The following is a 16,641-nucleotide window of genomic DNA, read 5'->3' as shown; positions in this document are numbered from 1 at the left end:
AAAAATTTACTGAGCCGTGCTCCAGTCATATGTGCCCTGTGTAATACCTTAAACTGAATCGGCTTAGCCTGGCACACGAGGACGACGAGTTTACCCTGCTTAGGGCATCTGCCCACAGCCCCTCCTCGATCTCCTCCCCCAGCTCTTCTTCCCATTTCCCTTTTAGTTCATCTACCATAGTCTCCCCTTCGTCCCTCATTTCCCTATATATATCTGACACCTTACCATCCCCCACCCATGTCTTTGAGATCACTCTGTCCTGCACCTCGTGTCGGGAGCTGCGGGAATTCCCTCACCTGTTGCCTCGCAAAAGCCCTCAGTTGCATATACCTGAATGCATTCCCTTGGGGCACCCATATTTCTCGGTCAGCGCTCCCAGACTCGCGAACTTCCCATCCACAAACAGATCTTTCAGTTGCGTTATTCCTGCTCTTTGCCACATTCCATATCCCCCATCCATTCCCCCCGGGGCAAACCTATGGTTGTTTCTTATCGGGGACCCCCCCAAGGCTCCAGTCTTTCCCCTATGCCGTCTCCACTGTCCCCAAATCTTCAGTGTAGCCACCACCACCGGGCTTGTGGTGTAGTTCCTCGGTGAGAACGGCAATGGGGCTGTCACCATAGCCTGTAGGCTAGTCCCCCTACAGGACGCCCTCTCTAATCTCTTCCACGCCGCTCCCTCCTCCTCTCCCATCCACTTACTCACCATTGAAATATTAGCGGCCCAATAATACTCACTTAGGCTCGGTAGTGCCAGCCCCCCCCTATCCCTGCTACGCTGTAAGAATCCCTTCCTCACTCTCGGGGTCTTCCCGGCCCACACAAAACCCATGATGCTCTTTTCAATCCTTTTAAAAAAAGCCTTCGTAATCACCACCGGGAGGCACTGAAACACAAAGAGGAATCTCGGGAGGAACACCATCTTAACCGCCTGCACCCTCCCTGCCATTGACAGGGATACCATATCCCATCTCTTGAAATCCTCCTCCATCTGTTCCACCAACCGCGTTAAATTTAACCTATGCAATGTGCCCCAATTCTTAGCTATCTGGATCCCCAGGTAACGAAAGTCCCTTGTTACCTTCCTCAACGGTAGGTCCTCTATTTCTCTACTCTGCTCCCCTGGATGCATCACAAACAACTCACTTTTCCCCATGTTCAATTTATACCCTGAAAAATCCCCAAACTCCCCAAGTATCCGCATTATTTCTGGCATCCCCTCCGCCGGGTCCGCCACGTATAGTAGCAAATCGTCCGCATACAAAGATACCCGGTGCTCTTCTCCTCCCCTAAGTACTCCCCTCCACTTCTTGGAACCCCTCAACGCTTTCGCCAGGGGCTCAATCGCCAGTGCAAACAATAATGGGGACAGAGGGCATCCCTGCCTTGTCCCTCTATGGAGCCGAAAATATGCAGATCCCCGTCCATTCGTGACCACGCTCGCCACTGGGGCCCTATACAACAGCTGCACCCATCTAACATACCCCTCTCCAAAACCAAATCTCCTCAACACCTCCCACAAATAATCCCACTCCACTCTATCAAATGCTTTCTCGGCATCCATCGCCACTACTATCTCCGTTTCTCCCTCTGGTGGGGCCATCATCATTACCCCTAACAACCTCCGTATATTCGTGTTCAGCTGTCTCCCCTTCACAAACCCAGTTTGGTCCTCGTGGACCACCCCCGGGACACATTCCTCTATTCTCATTGCCATTACCTTGGCCAGGACCTTGGCATCTACATTTAGGAGGGAAATAGGTCTATAGGACCCGCATTGTAGCGGGTCCTTTTCCTTCTTTAAGAGAAGCGATATCGTTGCTTCAGACATAGTCGGGGGCAGTTGTCCCCTTTCCTTTGCCTCATTAAAGGTCCTCGTCAGTACCGGGGCGAGCAAGTCCACATATTTTCTATAGAATTCGACTGGGAATCCATCCGGTCCCGGGGCCTTTCCCGCCTGCATGCTCCTAATTCCTTTCACCACTTCTTCTACCTCGATCTGTGCTCCCAGTCCCACCCTTTCCTGCTCTTCCACCTTGGGAAATTCCAGCCGATCCAAGAAGCCCATCATTCTCTCCCTCCCATCCGGGGGTTGAGCTTCATATAATTTTTTATAAAATGTCTTGAACACTCCATTCACTCTCTCCGCTCCCCGCTCCATCTCTCCTTCCTCATCCCTCACTCCCCCTATTTCCCTCGCTGCTCCCCTTTTCCTCAATTGGTGTGCCAGCAACCTGCTCGCCTTCTCCCCATATTCGTACTGTACACCCTGTGCCTTCCTCCATTGTGCCTCTGCAGTGCCTGTAGTCAGCAAGTCAAATTCTACATGTAGCCTTTGCCTTTCCCTGTACAGTCCCTCCTCCGGTGCTTCCGCATATTGTCTGTCCACCCTCAAAAGTTCTTGCAGCAACCGCTCCCGTTCCTTACTCTCCTGCTTCCCTTTATGTGCCCTTATTGATATCAGCTCCCCTCTAACCACCGCCTTCAACGCCTCCCAGACCACTCCCACCTGGACCTCCCCATTATCATTGAGTTCCAAGTACTTTTCAATGCACCCCCTCACCCTTAGACACCCCCCCTCATCTGCCATTAGTCCCATGTCCATTCTCCAGGGTGGGCGCCCTCCTGTTTCCTCCCCTATCTCCAAGTCCACCCAGTGTGGAGCGTGATCCGAAATGGCTATAGCCGTATACTCCGTTCCCCTCACCTTCGGGATCAATGCCCTACCCAGCACAAAAAAGTCTATTCGCGAGTAGACTTTATGGACATAGGAGAAAAACGAGAACTCCTTACTCCTAGGTCTGCTAAATCTCCACGGGTCTACACCTCCCATCTGCTCCATAAAATCTTTAAGTACCTTGGCTGCTGCCGGCCTCCTTCCAGTCCTGGACTTCGACCTATCCAGCCCTGGTTCCAACATCGTATTAAAATCTCCCCCCATTATCAGCTTTCCCATCTCTAGGTCCGGAATGCGTCCTAGCATCCGCCTCATAAAATTGGCATCATCCCAGTTCGGGGCATATACGTTTACCAAAACCACCGTCTCCCCCTGTAGTTTGCCACTCACCATCACGTATCTGCCCCCGTTATCCGCCACTATAGTCTTTGCCTCGAACATTACCCGCTTCCCCACTAATATAGCCACCCCCCTGTTTTTCGCATCTAGCCCCGAATGGAACACCTGCCTAACCTGGTCTATCAGTTTCAGGTGCGTTTCCTGTAACATAACCACATCTGCCTTAAGTTTCTTAAGGTGTGCGAGTACCCGTGCCCTCTTTATCGGCCCGTTCAGCCCTCTCACGTTCCACGTGATCAGCCGAGTTGGGGGGCTTCCTACCCCCCCCCCCTTGTCGATTAGCCATCACCTTTTTCCAGCTCCTCACCCGGTTCCCACGCAGCTGTATCTCCCCCAGGCGGTGCCCCCCCGCCCATCCTCTCCCATACCAGCTCCCCCCTCTCCCCAGCAGCAGCAACCCAGTAATTCCCCCCTCCCACCCCCCCCGCTAGATCCCCCGCTAGCGTAATTACTCCCCCCATGTTGCTCCCAGAAGTCAGCAAACTCTGGCTGACCTCGGCTTCCCCCCGTGACCTCGGCTCGCACCGTGCGACGCCCCCTCCTTCCTGCTTCTCTATTCCCGCCATGATTATCATAGCGCGGGAACCAAGCCCGCGCTTCTCCCTTGGCCCCGCCCCCAATGGCCAACGCCCCATCTCCTCCACCTCCCCTCCTCCCCCCATCACCACCTGTGGGAGAGAGAAAAGTTACCACATCGCAGGATTAGTACATAAAACCCCTCTTTGCCCCCCACATTCGCCCCACCACTTTGTTCGAACGTTCTTTTTAATAACCCGCTCATTCCAGTTTTTCTTCCACAATAAAAGTCCACGCTTCATCCGCCGTCTCAAAGTAGTGGTGCCTCTCTCGATATGTGACCCACAATCTTGCCGGTTGCAGCATTCCAAATTTTATCTTCTTTTTATGAAGCACCGCCTTGGCCCGATTAAAGCTCGCCCTCCTTCTCGCACTCCAGTCTTGATAAACGCGGATCACCGCGTTCTCCCATTTACTACTCCGAGTTTTCTTCGCCCATCTAAGGACCATTTCTCTATCCTTAAAACGGAGGAATCTCACCACTATGGCTCTGGGAATTTCTCCTGCTCTCGGTCCTCGCGCCATCACTCGGTATGCTCCCTCCACCTCCAACGGACCTGCCGGGGCCTCCGCTCCCATTAACGAGTGCAGCATCATGCTCACATATGCCCCGACGTCCGCTCCCTCCACACCTTCAGGAAGACCAAGAATCCTCAGGTTGTTCCTCCTTGCGTTGTTTTCCAGTGCCTCCAACCTTTCCACACATCGTTTCTGATGTGCCTCCTGCGTCTCCGTCTTCACCACCAGGCCCTGTATATCGTCCTCATTCTCGGCTGCCTTTGCCTTCACGACCCGAAGCTCCCGCTCCTGGGTCTTTTGTTCCTCCTTTAGCCCTTCGATCGCCTGTAGTATCGGGGCCAACAGCTCTTTCTTCATTTCCTTTTTGATCTCTTCCACACAGCATTTCAAGAACTCTTGTTGTTCAGGGCCCCATGTTAAACTGCCACCTTCCGACGCCATCTTGGTTTTTGCTTGCCTTCCTTGCCGCTGTTCTAAAGGATCCACTGCAATCTGGCCACTTCCCTCTCCTTTTTCCATCCGTATCCAGGGGGGATTCCCTTCTGGTTTACCGCACAGTGTTTTTAGCCGTCAAAATTGCCGTTGGGGCTCCTATCAAGAGCCCAAAAGTCCGTTTCACAGGGAGCTGCCGAAACGTGCGACTCAGCTGGTCATCGCCGCACCCGGAAGTCCGAAACCAGTGTTAAATGGCACCACTGAAGGGTCTCCAAAAGAAGGCCTTTCGGGGAACATGCCTTCAATCCATTCCGCATGTGTCTGTTATCATTTTCACAGTGGCAGGTTTCCAGGGGTCAAGCGTGTCCCAATGTGAAGTTGGGCTCACAATTGCAATTGGAAGCTTGATTTACATTTTCCAACTGATTTGATTTGATTTGATTTATTGTCACATGTACCGAAGTACAGTGGAAAGTATTTTTCTCGGCTGAGGGAACGCACACAGTATATACATAGTAGACAAAAGAATAATCAACAGAGAACATTGACAAACAGTGATTGGTAAGTACCTTTCATAGCGCCCCTCAAGGATTTGAACAGCCCCCCCCCCCCCCACTGCTGCCCCAACCCACCAACCCATCCAAGAAACCTCCCCCCCCGCCCCCTCACCAAACGCTGGGGACCATCCTGAGTGTTCCCGGCCTTGGCCTCCTGCTACTGGTTTTCGGCAGTTGGTCTGGACCTTAATTTGGCCAGTTACAGGGCAGGAAACACAAGAGAGAAAAAAAATTGACAAGACCCTGCCACTGGGCACGCTGTAACCAAATTTCAGCGCTGAGAAACACCCATGCTATCTATCGGGACTCTGTTTCAATTCAGGGCCTCAGCAGGGAATGTCCCACCGACGCCAAACTTAGTCCCGTTTCCTACACTGAGCAGCTCTGTTCACCACCGCTGACCGATCGGCACCTGAAGTATCTCCCTAACCTTTCAGCGCTGACAGATCTGTATTTGTATAGGTTTGAAAAATAATAATTTGGACCAACATCAACCTTGCCTAACACCAGTTGCTTTTAGCGAAGCAGTGAGGGAGGATGTTTTGACTTGGGGGCGTGGCCTCTGCAGGGCCTAATTGTACACCAGGTGATTGGTGAAAAACATTACGCTTTATTAGAATTAGCATGCCCAACACCACCCATTCCCTCCAGACCAATTAGTTATTTCACATATGCTTGATTTTGCATTAATTTGGGAAATTTGTTTTTTAAAAATTCCCCAGGAGTTATCCGGAATTGCTCAACTATTTAATCAAGTATTTCCTGTACTGACCCAATAGGAAGTGGTTTCTTCTGTAGTCGAGGCTAACAGCAGATATTCATGTGTGTGGATGTGAGGACGGGAGCAGACACACAAAAGAAACGTTTCTGAACTTCAGACATTAGTTTTTCTACGCAGGCAGATTACAATATTTACACTTGCTCGCTCCTCTTACCTGCTGATACAATAGAAGGCGATGAGCCTAAACAAGTCTGCGAAGCTCAGGCAAGATCCTTCTAGCGAAAAAGCTGTGTAGCAAGAAAAGGAAAATTAGTAAGCAAATCTACTTATCAAGCAGAAGGAGCATATGAAAAATCCATTAGACAGCACAGGGTATTCTGTTAAAGCTGTGTAGTAAATTAACTGAAGTATCTCATGACTTCACCACTAACAAAAAAAAAATCACAATATGTCTGTTTTGAGACAGATACAGCAGACATGACTGCTCTCTTTAAGCTAAACCAGCTGTGCTGGGCCCACTCGCATGCCAAAATGAACTTGTTCCACACTTGCAGCAACATCCCTCAAGGGTTTATTGGAAATGTTCACCTTTCTGAACAGAATTAAACAAAGGCTATTTAAGTTATTTGTCGGTGGCATTTAGAGGGCCGTAAAAGAACACAAGTTATTTTCATTATGGTCCTTGGGTTTAATGGGAGCAGACAGCTTGCAAATCTAGCTCTATTTTCCTGCATTCCTTTCAGTAGAGCCACCCACTTGGTAAACACAAGGCCAGTCTGCTAACAGCTGTTTAACACACCACACACATGCTGCTAATATTGACTTATTTTTTGGGAGAATGTCAATATTTGAAAGTTACACAAAGGCATATTGCTAACTTCTCAAGAAAAAAAAGAACGGGTGCAGCCATATATGAGACCATCCCACTTTGGGGGAGATTCTAACCAAAATAAACAATTACTTTCCCGGGCGCTACTGCTGCTGATTCAGGGGAAATGGTTCTTGTATGCATTATTTTCACTTGTGCATTGCCCCTGCTGACATGGCCGGCAACCAAACCCTGTTAGTTCCCCTGTTTATGGAAAAGCACTGGGCGCGATTCTCTGGAAAGATTTCTAAGTGTGGTAGCCAGTGGGAACTGCCGCGAGTTTCTCAGCGCTTGACTCAGTGAGGCCAGCAATGGCTGCAAATGAAGGCTCGCCAGTCGATTCGCCAGCACCGCGCTTGCTAGCTCCCTGCGAACAAGGTTGAGCAGCACTTAAGCAGCACTTGCTCAGTCAACCCCAGTCAGCTCACAAAATGGCGCCGAGAAGACCGGTGGAGGCCAGGAGAGATATCCTGTTCCCCCCAAGGGTCCTCGTCACAGGGCAGCCAGTGCTGCCTGAGACAAGGTGGCGGCAGCTGTAAACTCTGGGAGCATGACCAGGTTTGGCCTCCAGTGCCGTAAAAAGGTCAACACGGGCAGCACGGCACCAACGCCCCCCACGAGACCTTTCCTCCCACGTGAGCATCCACCCCCCAAAATCTCCATGCGGCCTCCAACCCACCCTTCAACCTTCTCAACCCTTCTTTCACACCCCCACTCCCACCACTGTGAGCCATGCGTGTGGCTTACAATGCCCTCTCTGTGTCCCCTAGGGATAAGCTCTCGCATAACCGTCGGGAGAGGGCCCAGACTGGCGGAGGGATGCCGGACTTAAGGATTTTCATCTCCTTTGAGGAGCGTGTCCTGGAGGTGACTGGGGTGGCCGAGGACAGGGCAGTCACCAACATGCAGGTTGCGGAAGCCATAGAGTTGAGGAATTACCGGGCCCCAAAGGGAAGACCTATCAAACGTGTGTTGTTATTGCCTTACTGATTGACCCATCTCTCCCACTGACCACATGTCCATTCTCCTGCAGGTCCTCCAGCCGACGGCGCCGGCCCATCCCTGGTGGCACCCTCTCTTGACTCCGCGGAAACCGCCTCGGAGGAAGACATGATCGTCACAGCTGTCATCCCCACTCTCCACCAGCGCAGATACACGCACCTCGGTGGGAAACGTCATTGGGCACAATCTGGTGAGCACCACACTGCTGCTGATGTACATCAGGTGGAGGCAGGAACCCCCAGGCGAGACAGCAGTCGAAGGTCTGCTGGATCCCAGGACCCAGCTGGGTCCCAGCCTGGTGCTCAGCCTGTGGAAGAGGTATTCCAGGAGCTAATGGAAACGGTAGGGAGCGGCCGAGACATTTAGAGGGAGATGTCAGCGACACTCCAGCAGATACATAGCCAATTGGAAGAGTCCCAGAAATATGGGTGCAGGAGATGTCACCGGCAATGCGTGGCACTGAGGCCAACACTTGTAGGGTGGCAACCGCAGTGGAAAGCCTGGTGCATGATGTCAGCATGATTAGTGAGGATGTCCAAGGCATCGCGCAGTCGGTGACGGCCTGGCTGAGGATCTAGGCAGAATGTCTCGCTGGCGGATGTTACCTAGTACCAGGCTGACCTTGATGGGGTCCCGCTCTCAGATGGGAATGGCCGAGGTGCTGTGGAGCTTGTCCCAGTCGCAGATGGGCATTGATAAGGCGCAGCAGAGCAAGTCCCAATCACTGAGGAGCATCGCTAAGGCCGTCGACACCATGGTGCGGACTATCGGGAACCACCAGGGCTGGCAGAGCCAGATGATGCAGGGCACTGGGCTCGAATCAGCTGCCCCTCCGTCCCAAGGTGGATCCCAAGGCCCTTTCGGCACTGAGCGGGAGGAGGGGGCACTGGGTGCCAATCCCGACCCATCCCATGGATTGGCGACGGTGGCCACCAGCTTCCCAGAGTTCCATCCCTCTGATGAGATTGCGTCTTACAGTCAGCACACGGGACAGGACAACCTGGCTGTGTCTGTGTTGCTGAGAAGTGAGCCAGGGTCCTCTGGCCTCAGAGCCCCCAAAGGACGCCCGCCTGGGGCATCGAAGGCCATGGGACGAGGCAAGCAGCTGGCTGCCTCCACCTTTGATGTTCATCCTGAGGAGACAACTAGACGTAACGGTAGAGCTAGGAGGGCCAAGCTCATCGAGAATCACTGAGGGCACCGGAGGAGGGATGGGGGAAGGGAATGGTAAGTAGGGAGGATGGGGGAAGGGGCGGCGGCAGCATTGGGAGAGTGTGGAATTATGTCACACATGAAACATCCTTGTGCACAGCCAGTATGATGCCTCTGTAATTTACTTCCGCAATGCGGGCCGACCTCCGAACCCTTGGCCCATCTCTCCTGGCATCCTCCTGTCCCCAGGCACACCGTGTGCAGGTGATGGGCGTGAGCGAGCACTCAGCAGGCAGGCAGGGGTCAGTCTTTGGCATAGATTGAGGAGCACTGGCGCTCAGCTCTCTGCGGGTAATCATCAACACTTGACACTGAGCTGCTGGTGGTGCGGACACAGTCCCAGCATTCTGGAGTGATGTGACACAGATCCTGTGAGGGCAGGAGACGGGGTGGGTACGGTACTGACGATGGACCAGGTCACATACAAAGTGAATTGGATGAGTATGAGTGCCTCCCTGGTCCTCTGGGTTTGCTGGGCCGTTGCCGCTGATGCCCGTCCTACAGCCTCCGGCTGGTCTTCCGGTTCCTCCCTGGGCTCGTCCTCCAGCCCTTGCTGGTCCGGTGCCATCTCATTATCGTTGTCCATCTCGAAGGTGGCCATATGTTCCTCATCACCAACCTCCATCTCATTGCCCGCTGCTGTTGAGGTTGTGGAGGACACAGCAGACCACCACAAAACAGGTGACCCTCCGGGGGAGGGGGGTGTACTGGAGTGCACCACCGGAGTGTTCGAGACATCAGAACCGCATCTTGAGCAGTCCAATACACCGCTCAATGACAGCCCAGGTGGCCGCATGGCTTTGTGGTACCGGGTCTCCACTTCAGTCTCCGGCCTCCGCACTGGTGTCATTAGGCAGGTCCTCAGCAGGTATCCCTTATCCCCCAAGACCCAGCCACCCCAGGATGCAGCTGTCCATAAGTTCATAAGATATAGGAGCAGAATTAGGCCATTTGGCTCATCGAGTCAGCTCCACCATTCTATCATGGCAAATATGTTCCTCATCTGTTGCCTACAATGCTACAGACTAAGAGCTGGATTGCAAAATCAACCAAAGCATTTCCTCCCTACTACACATGACTTAGGAGCGGAAGTAGATAATTTAGCCTCCCGAGCCTAACACCCTCAATGTGATCATAGCTGATCCCATCCTGGCCTCAACTCCACTGTCCTGCCCACTCTCCATTACCCTTCAACCCATTACCAATTAAAAATCTGTCTAACTCCTCCTTAAATGTAATGCACACTCCACAGGAAGTGAGCACACATGTGCATGATCTTCATGTGGTGGCTGCACACGAGCTGTATATGCCACCCACTACGCCTGGACTTGGGGCATCCTGGTGATGGTCGAGAATCCTGCTGCCCAGGCATCCTGTTGGGCTTGGCCCATGTCGAAGTTGATAAGGTATTCTGTCCGGGCAAACAGGACATACGTGACCTTTCGGATGCACCTGTGGGTTGTGGCCTGCAAGATGCCACACAGGTCCCCGCACAAGGCCTGGAAGGATCCTGAGGCGTAAAAGTTCAGAGCTTCGGGGACCTTAACGGCCACAGAGAGCGGGTGTCCTCCTCCTCCATGTGGTGCCAAGTCCGCGAGGACATGGCACAGATGTCACACCGTCTCCTTGTTGCGGCGGAGCCTCCTGCGGCACGTCCTATCCGTCATCTGTTCGAATGACCGCTGACACCTGTACACCCTGGCCTTCACGGGACTCCTCCTCTGGGTCCCTTCCTGGCCTGTTGGGCAGCCAGATCCTCAGGGTATGAGGCGGGGTCCAGCATATGGGCCGCTGCCTCGGGCATCTGCAGACGCTGCTGCTGCCGCCATCTCTGGGGCTAGTCCCCCGGCCTAGCAGCAGCACTACTACGGCAAGTTCTGCTGGGTCCAAAATCCCTTCCTTAGCATTTAATATCTGTAAGGCATTGGAGAGGGTGTCAGACTGAGAAACAGCGGTGGCTTCCACCCCGGGATCCTCCATTCCCCTCCTCCCCACCACCCAGAACACCCTGCCCACACACACCCAGTCGCAGCGGGCTCCCCTCACTGGGCCCCAGACCCTGTACCATAAGATATAGGAGCAGAATTAGGCCATTCATCGAGTCTGCTCTGTCATTCAATCAAGGCTGATATGTTTCACATCCTCATTCTCCTGCCTTCTCCCCAGAACCCTTGATCCCCTTATTAATCAAGAATCGATCTATCTCTGTCTTAAAGACGCTCAGTGATTTGGCCTCCACCGCCTTCTGCGGCAATATGTTCCACAGATTCACCACCCTCTTGCTGAAGAAATTCCTCCTCATCGCAGTTTTAAAGGATCGTCCCTTCAGCTTGAGGCTATGGTTCTAGCTTTTCCTACAAGTGGAAACATTCTCTCCACATCCACTCTATCTAGGCCTCTCAGTATCCTCTAAGTTTCAATAAGATCCCCCCTCATCCTTCTAAACTCCAACGAGTACAGCCACAGAATTGGGCAGCTTTGTAGCATTGTGGATAGCACAATTGCTTCACAGCTCCAGGGTCCCAGGTTCGATTCCGGCTTGGGTCACTGTCTGTGCGGAGTCTGCACATCCTCCCCGTGCGTGCGTGGGTTTACTCCGGGTGCTCCGGTTTCCTCCCACAGTCCAAAGATGTGCAGGTTAGGTGGATTGGCCATGATAAATTGCCCTTAGTGTCCAAAATTGCCCTTGGTGTTGGGTGGGGTTACTGGGTTATGGAGATAGGGTGGAGGTGTTGACCTTGGGTAGGGTGCTCTTTCCAAGAGCCGGTGCAGACTCGATGGGCCGAATGGCCTCCTTCTGCGCTGTAAATTCTGTAAAGAATCCTCAACAGTTCCTCATACAATAAGCCGGGTGGAACAATGAGTGAACCACGCCGGCGGGAACTCGGCCAGCTGTCGGCGGAGAATCGGCGCGGGACCTCTTTCAATAACCACTGACCGGTGGCACGTCGACCAAGCGCAGGCGACTGGCGGCGGTCCCCGGTCCCCGGAGAATCGCGGGAAGGTGTCGGACCCAATTGCGGGACTGACGCCCCATTCTCCGCCCCCGCGCTGAGCGCGATTTCGGCGTGGAGGCTCGGAGAATCCCGCCCCATGAGTTTTGGCAGTGCTGTCCAAGGAATTGCTGTAGTACATCTTGTATATAGTACACGTTATTGCCTCCATGCACCAGTGGTGAAGGAAGTGAATGTTTGAAGTGATGGATGGGGTGCCAATTAAGCGGGTGGTTTTGCCCTGAGTTTTTTATGTGTTGTTCAAGTTGAACAGGCTGTGTTCCTTTTCTCTTCAAGACAGAAGGCTGAGGTAATGGTGGTCTCTATGGATGGGTTTGATAGCACAAACACAAGTGAGACTGCTTCCACCTGTGGGGAAGAGCAAAACTAGAGGCCCTATGTAAGACAGTCACCCAAGAAATCAAATCGGGAATTCAGAAGGTCTATACCAAGAGTGTGGTGACAGTGTGGAACTCACTGCAGCAGGGAATGGCTGAGGAAAACAATGTAGATGCATTTAAGGAGCAGTATGTTGAAAGAGTTGGATGAAGAAAGACAGGAGGAGGCTCGCATAGATCCAGCATTGACAGGTTGAACTGAACCAGTTTTTGTGTTGTTCAGGCTATGCAGGAAGTCAAAGCTTTAAACTGCAAAAGATGGTTAATTTTTCAAAAAGCCAGAATACAAGATAATGACCGTTCCATGGTATTTTATCTGCCCATGACAGTATCTTCCCTTTAGTCTCTATTTTTTTCAAAGATAATAGGTTAAGATGGAGTGCACTTACTATATTGGCTTTCCTTTATTGGAAAATCTTGAACTAAATGAGATCCCGATTCAGGCAATCGCATGGATATGACCTTCTTCTGTGTTCTGCACGATTTCCGGATCAGAAAGATCTGTTATAATAAACAGACACCGTGATGTTGAACATGATAGAGCATAATAAATACGAGCAGAAATAGACCCTGCAGCCTGTCGAACCTACTCTGCCATTTAATATGATCAGGGCTGATCTTCAGCCTCAACTCCACATTCCCACACTTCACACCCCTCAATTCGCCAAGACACCAAACATTTGTCGATCTCAGCCTTAAATATATTCAACCACGGGGCACCCGCAACCCTCTGGGGTAGAGAATTCCAAAAAATTCACAATCGTTTGGGTGAAGGAATATTTCCTCATCTCAGTTTGAAATGTTGAATCCCTTATCTGGAGATTGTGCCACCATGTACCAGATTCCCCCGTCAAGGAAACATCCTCAGTATTTCCTCTGTTAAACCACTTCAGGATCCTGTATATTTTAATGAAATCACGCCTTAATCTTTTAAACTCGAAAGAGTTTATGCCCAATTTATTCAGTCTCATCATAGGTCTACCCTCTCATCCCAGAAACCACGTTAGTAAATCTTCACTGTACCGCCTCCAAGACAAGTTTATCCTTCCTTAATTATAGAGACCAAGCTGTGTACAATATTCAAGGTGTGATCTCACCAATACCTTGTACAATTGTAGCAAGATTTTCTTGTTTTTGTTCACCAAACCCAATGCAATAAATGCCAACATGCTATTTACCTTCCTAACTGCTTAATGCACCCCGCACATCAACTTTGTGTTCCTTATAATAACTACCCCCAATTCCCTCTGAACATCAATATATAGACGTTTCACTCCTTTTAACAAATATTTTGCTTTTCTATTTTTACTACCAATTAGTCTCACTCTTCCCACGTTATACACCACCTACTGCCTTTTTGACCATAAACTTAACCTGTCAATATCTCTTTATAATCTCCTCACAGATTGCATTTGCATATAGCATTCTTTCATCGGCAAACTTTAGATCAGCAAACTTACGAGATTGTAAATAGCTGAGGCCCCAGCACTGATCCTCATGGCACTCCATTAGACAGTCTGCTAACTTGAAAAGGTCTCTTTGAGTTGGGGCTTTGGGGGGGTTTCAGGGGTTGCGTTGGGGGCGGTCGAAAGATCGGGATGTCATTTAAAAATGAAGTCCCGATCTCCTGCACTGAGGAGTTCCGGCGAGCGGAGCTCCTCAGTGCAGAAAACGGGACTAAGTGCGGCTTTGTCTGGGCATTCCCCGCTGAGGCCTCATATCTACTTGTATGGGCGTTCAATAGCGTGGTGTTTCTCGGTGCTCCAAGTGCTGGGAAGCACCTGGCTAAACGCTCTCGCTACGGAACTCTGTTCCCATTTGGGTAGATCGTGCCCAACATTTCTTTTCTCTGTGGTCTCTACCCTGTAAACCTTCCTTTCTCTCTCCCTTTTTTATTGTATGATTGCAAAGGAGACAACTTTGTGACACTCCTCCTGCGTTTTGAGTGCGTGCAAACAAACCTAACCCTTTGAATTCATCCTATCTCAGGTTTACTCTGGGGTTAGTACTAGAATATTGGATCGCACTAAAACTGAGAGGTTGGAAAATACATCACTGCTTAAAAAGGGGGAAGAAAATCAAAGCATCTTTCTGTTTACGGGTGGGTAGTGAGACAAGAAATTTATACTCAAATTAATCCCCTCCTGTCCATAACACTAGGCTTTTAAAGGTCCTAATGCAAGATAAAATTAATCACCTGGAAAGATAAAGATTACTTGAGGACAACCAGCAAGCATTTGTAAAAGGCAATTAAGAGCTTAACAAATTTAAGAGTCCTTGAGGGGATAACAAATTGTTTACATGAAATAATTCAGTACTGATTGTATGTGTGGATGTTCAAAAGACATCTGACACAAGGGGCTTGTTGATAAAACAAAGATGCATGGTATTGACAGGAATGTGGCAGCATGGGCAGAAAACAGAGCAGCGGCCAGTGGATGTTTGGTAGAGACATGAACAAAGGTGTCCTCAAAGGTCAGTGTTCAGATCATTGTTCTTCTTAATATGCATAAAAATGATCTGCACTCAGTTATAGAGGATACAGATGCAGAGAACATAATATAACCATGAAGGAGACTATAGATGGCGAGGAGGTTCAGCAGATGGCTAGTGGAAGACATTTAGTGCAGGTTAGTGCAAGATGAATAAGGAAAGGAAATACACAGCTTCATAGATAACATCACCATCTGCGGCCACGATCAGCAGGACCACGACGCCAACTTCCAAACATTCCTCCATACCGCCAAACTCCTTAACCTCACCTACAAAAAGGAGAAATGCGTGTTCCGCACTAACCGCTTAGCTTTCCTTGGCTACGTAGTAGAAAACGGAATCCTAGAGCCCGACCCCGACCGTACGCGTCCCCTCCTCGAACTCCCTCTCCCCCACTGTCCCAAGGCCCTGAAACGATGCCTAGGGTTTTTCTCGTATTCCGCCCAGTGAGTCCCAAATTATGCGGACAAGGCCCGCCCACTTAACAAGTCCACAGTTTTTCCCCTGACGGCTCAGGCCCGCCAAGCCTTCAACCACATCAAGGCGGACATCGCCAAGGCCACGATGCACGTGGTCGACTAAACCCTCCCCTTTTAGGTGGAGAGCGATGCATCAGATGTAGCTCTGCCCTCAACTAGGCGGGCAGACCCGTAGCTTTCTTCCCCCGCACCCTCCATGCCTCCGAAATTCGGCACTCCTCTGTCGAAAAGGAGGCCCAAGCCATGGTGGAAGCTGTGCAACATTGGTTGCATTACCTGTCCGCCAGGCGATTCACTCTCCTCACTGACCAACGGTCGGTTGCCATCATGTTTAATACTACACAGCGGGGCAAGATCAAAAATGACAAGATCTTGAGGTGGAGGATCGAGCTCTCCACCTATAACTATGAGATCTTGTATCGCCCGGGTAGCCCAATGAGCCCCCTGATGCCCTATCCCGCGGTCTATGTGCCAGCTCACAAGTGGACCCACTCCGGGCTCTTCACTATGACCTCAGCCACCCGGGGGTCACCCAGTTCTTCCATTTTGTCAAGGCCCACAACCTGCCCTGCTCCATTGAGGAGATCAGGGCCGTAACCAGAGACTGCCAAGTCTGCGCAGAGTGCAAGCCGCACTTCTACCGGCCAGATAGAGCGCACCGTATGAAGACCTCCCGCCCCTTTGAACGCCTCAGCATGGACTTCAAAGGGCCCCTCCCCTCCACAGACCGCAATGTGTACTTCCTCAACGTAATTGAGGAGTACTCCCGGTTCCCCTTCGCCATCCCATGCCCCGACATGACTTCTGCCACGGTCATTAAAGCCCTCCACAGCATCTTCACTCTGTTCGGTTTCCCCACTTACATCCACAGCGACCAGGGATCCTCTTTCATGAGTGATGAGCTGCGTCAGTTCCTGCTCAGCAAGGGCATCGCTTCGAGCAGGACGACCAGCTACAACCCCCGGGGAAACGGGCAGATGGAGAGGGAGAACGGGACGGCCTGGAAGGCCATCCTGCTGGCCCTTCGGTCTAAAAATCTCCCGGTCTCCCGCTGGCAGGAGGTCCTCCCCGACGCGCTCCACTCCATCCGGTCACTCCTCTGCACCGCCACGAATGAGACCCCGCACGAACGTGTGTTTGCCTTCCCCAGAAAGTCCACCTCCGGGGTCTCGCTCCCAATATGGCTGAGAGTTCCTGGACCCGTCCTCCGGAAGTATGTGCGGAGCCATAAATCGGACCCCTTGGTCGAGAAAGTCCACCTCCTCCATGCCAACCCGCAATACGCCTAGATGGCACACCCCGACGGGCACCA

General features: G+C 51.5%; 1 protein-coding gene across 4 annotated transcripts in view; it reads right to left on the bottom strand.

The window, feature by feature from the left end:
• Positions 1-16,641, bottom strand: part of LOC140421113 (ras and Rab interactor 2-like) — a 195,618-nt gene that overhangs the window by 34,760 nt on the left and 144,217 nt on the right. For all 4 annotated transcript variants that reach the window (XM_072505530.1, XM_072505548.1, XM_072505522.1 and 1 more), the window contains 2 exons: positions 12,747-12,858; positions 6,099-6,171 (listed from right to left, as the gene is read on the bottom strand). In XM_072505530.1, the coding sequence (XP_072361631.1) occupies positions 6,099-6,171; positions 12,747-12,858 (185 nt within the window). The remainder of the gene's footprint in view (positions 1-6,098; positions 6,172-12,746; positions 12,859-16,641) is intronic.

The sequence above is a fragment of the Scyliorhinus torazame genome, chromosome 1 (genome assembly GCF_047496885.1).
Source record: "Scyliorhinus torazame isolate Kashiwa2021f chromosome 1, sScyTor2.1, whole genome shotgun sequence".
In the NCBI taxonomy this organism is placed as follows: Eukaryota; Metazoa; Chordata; class Chondrichthyes; order Carcharhiniformes; family Scyliorhinidae; genus Scyliorhinus; species Scyliorhinus torazame.
This window is presented reverse-complemented; position numbering and strand designations above follow the sequence as displayed.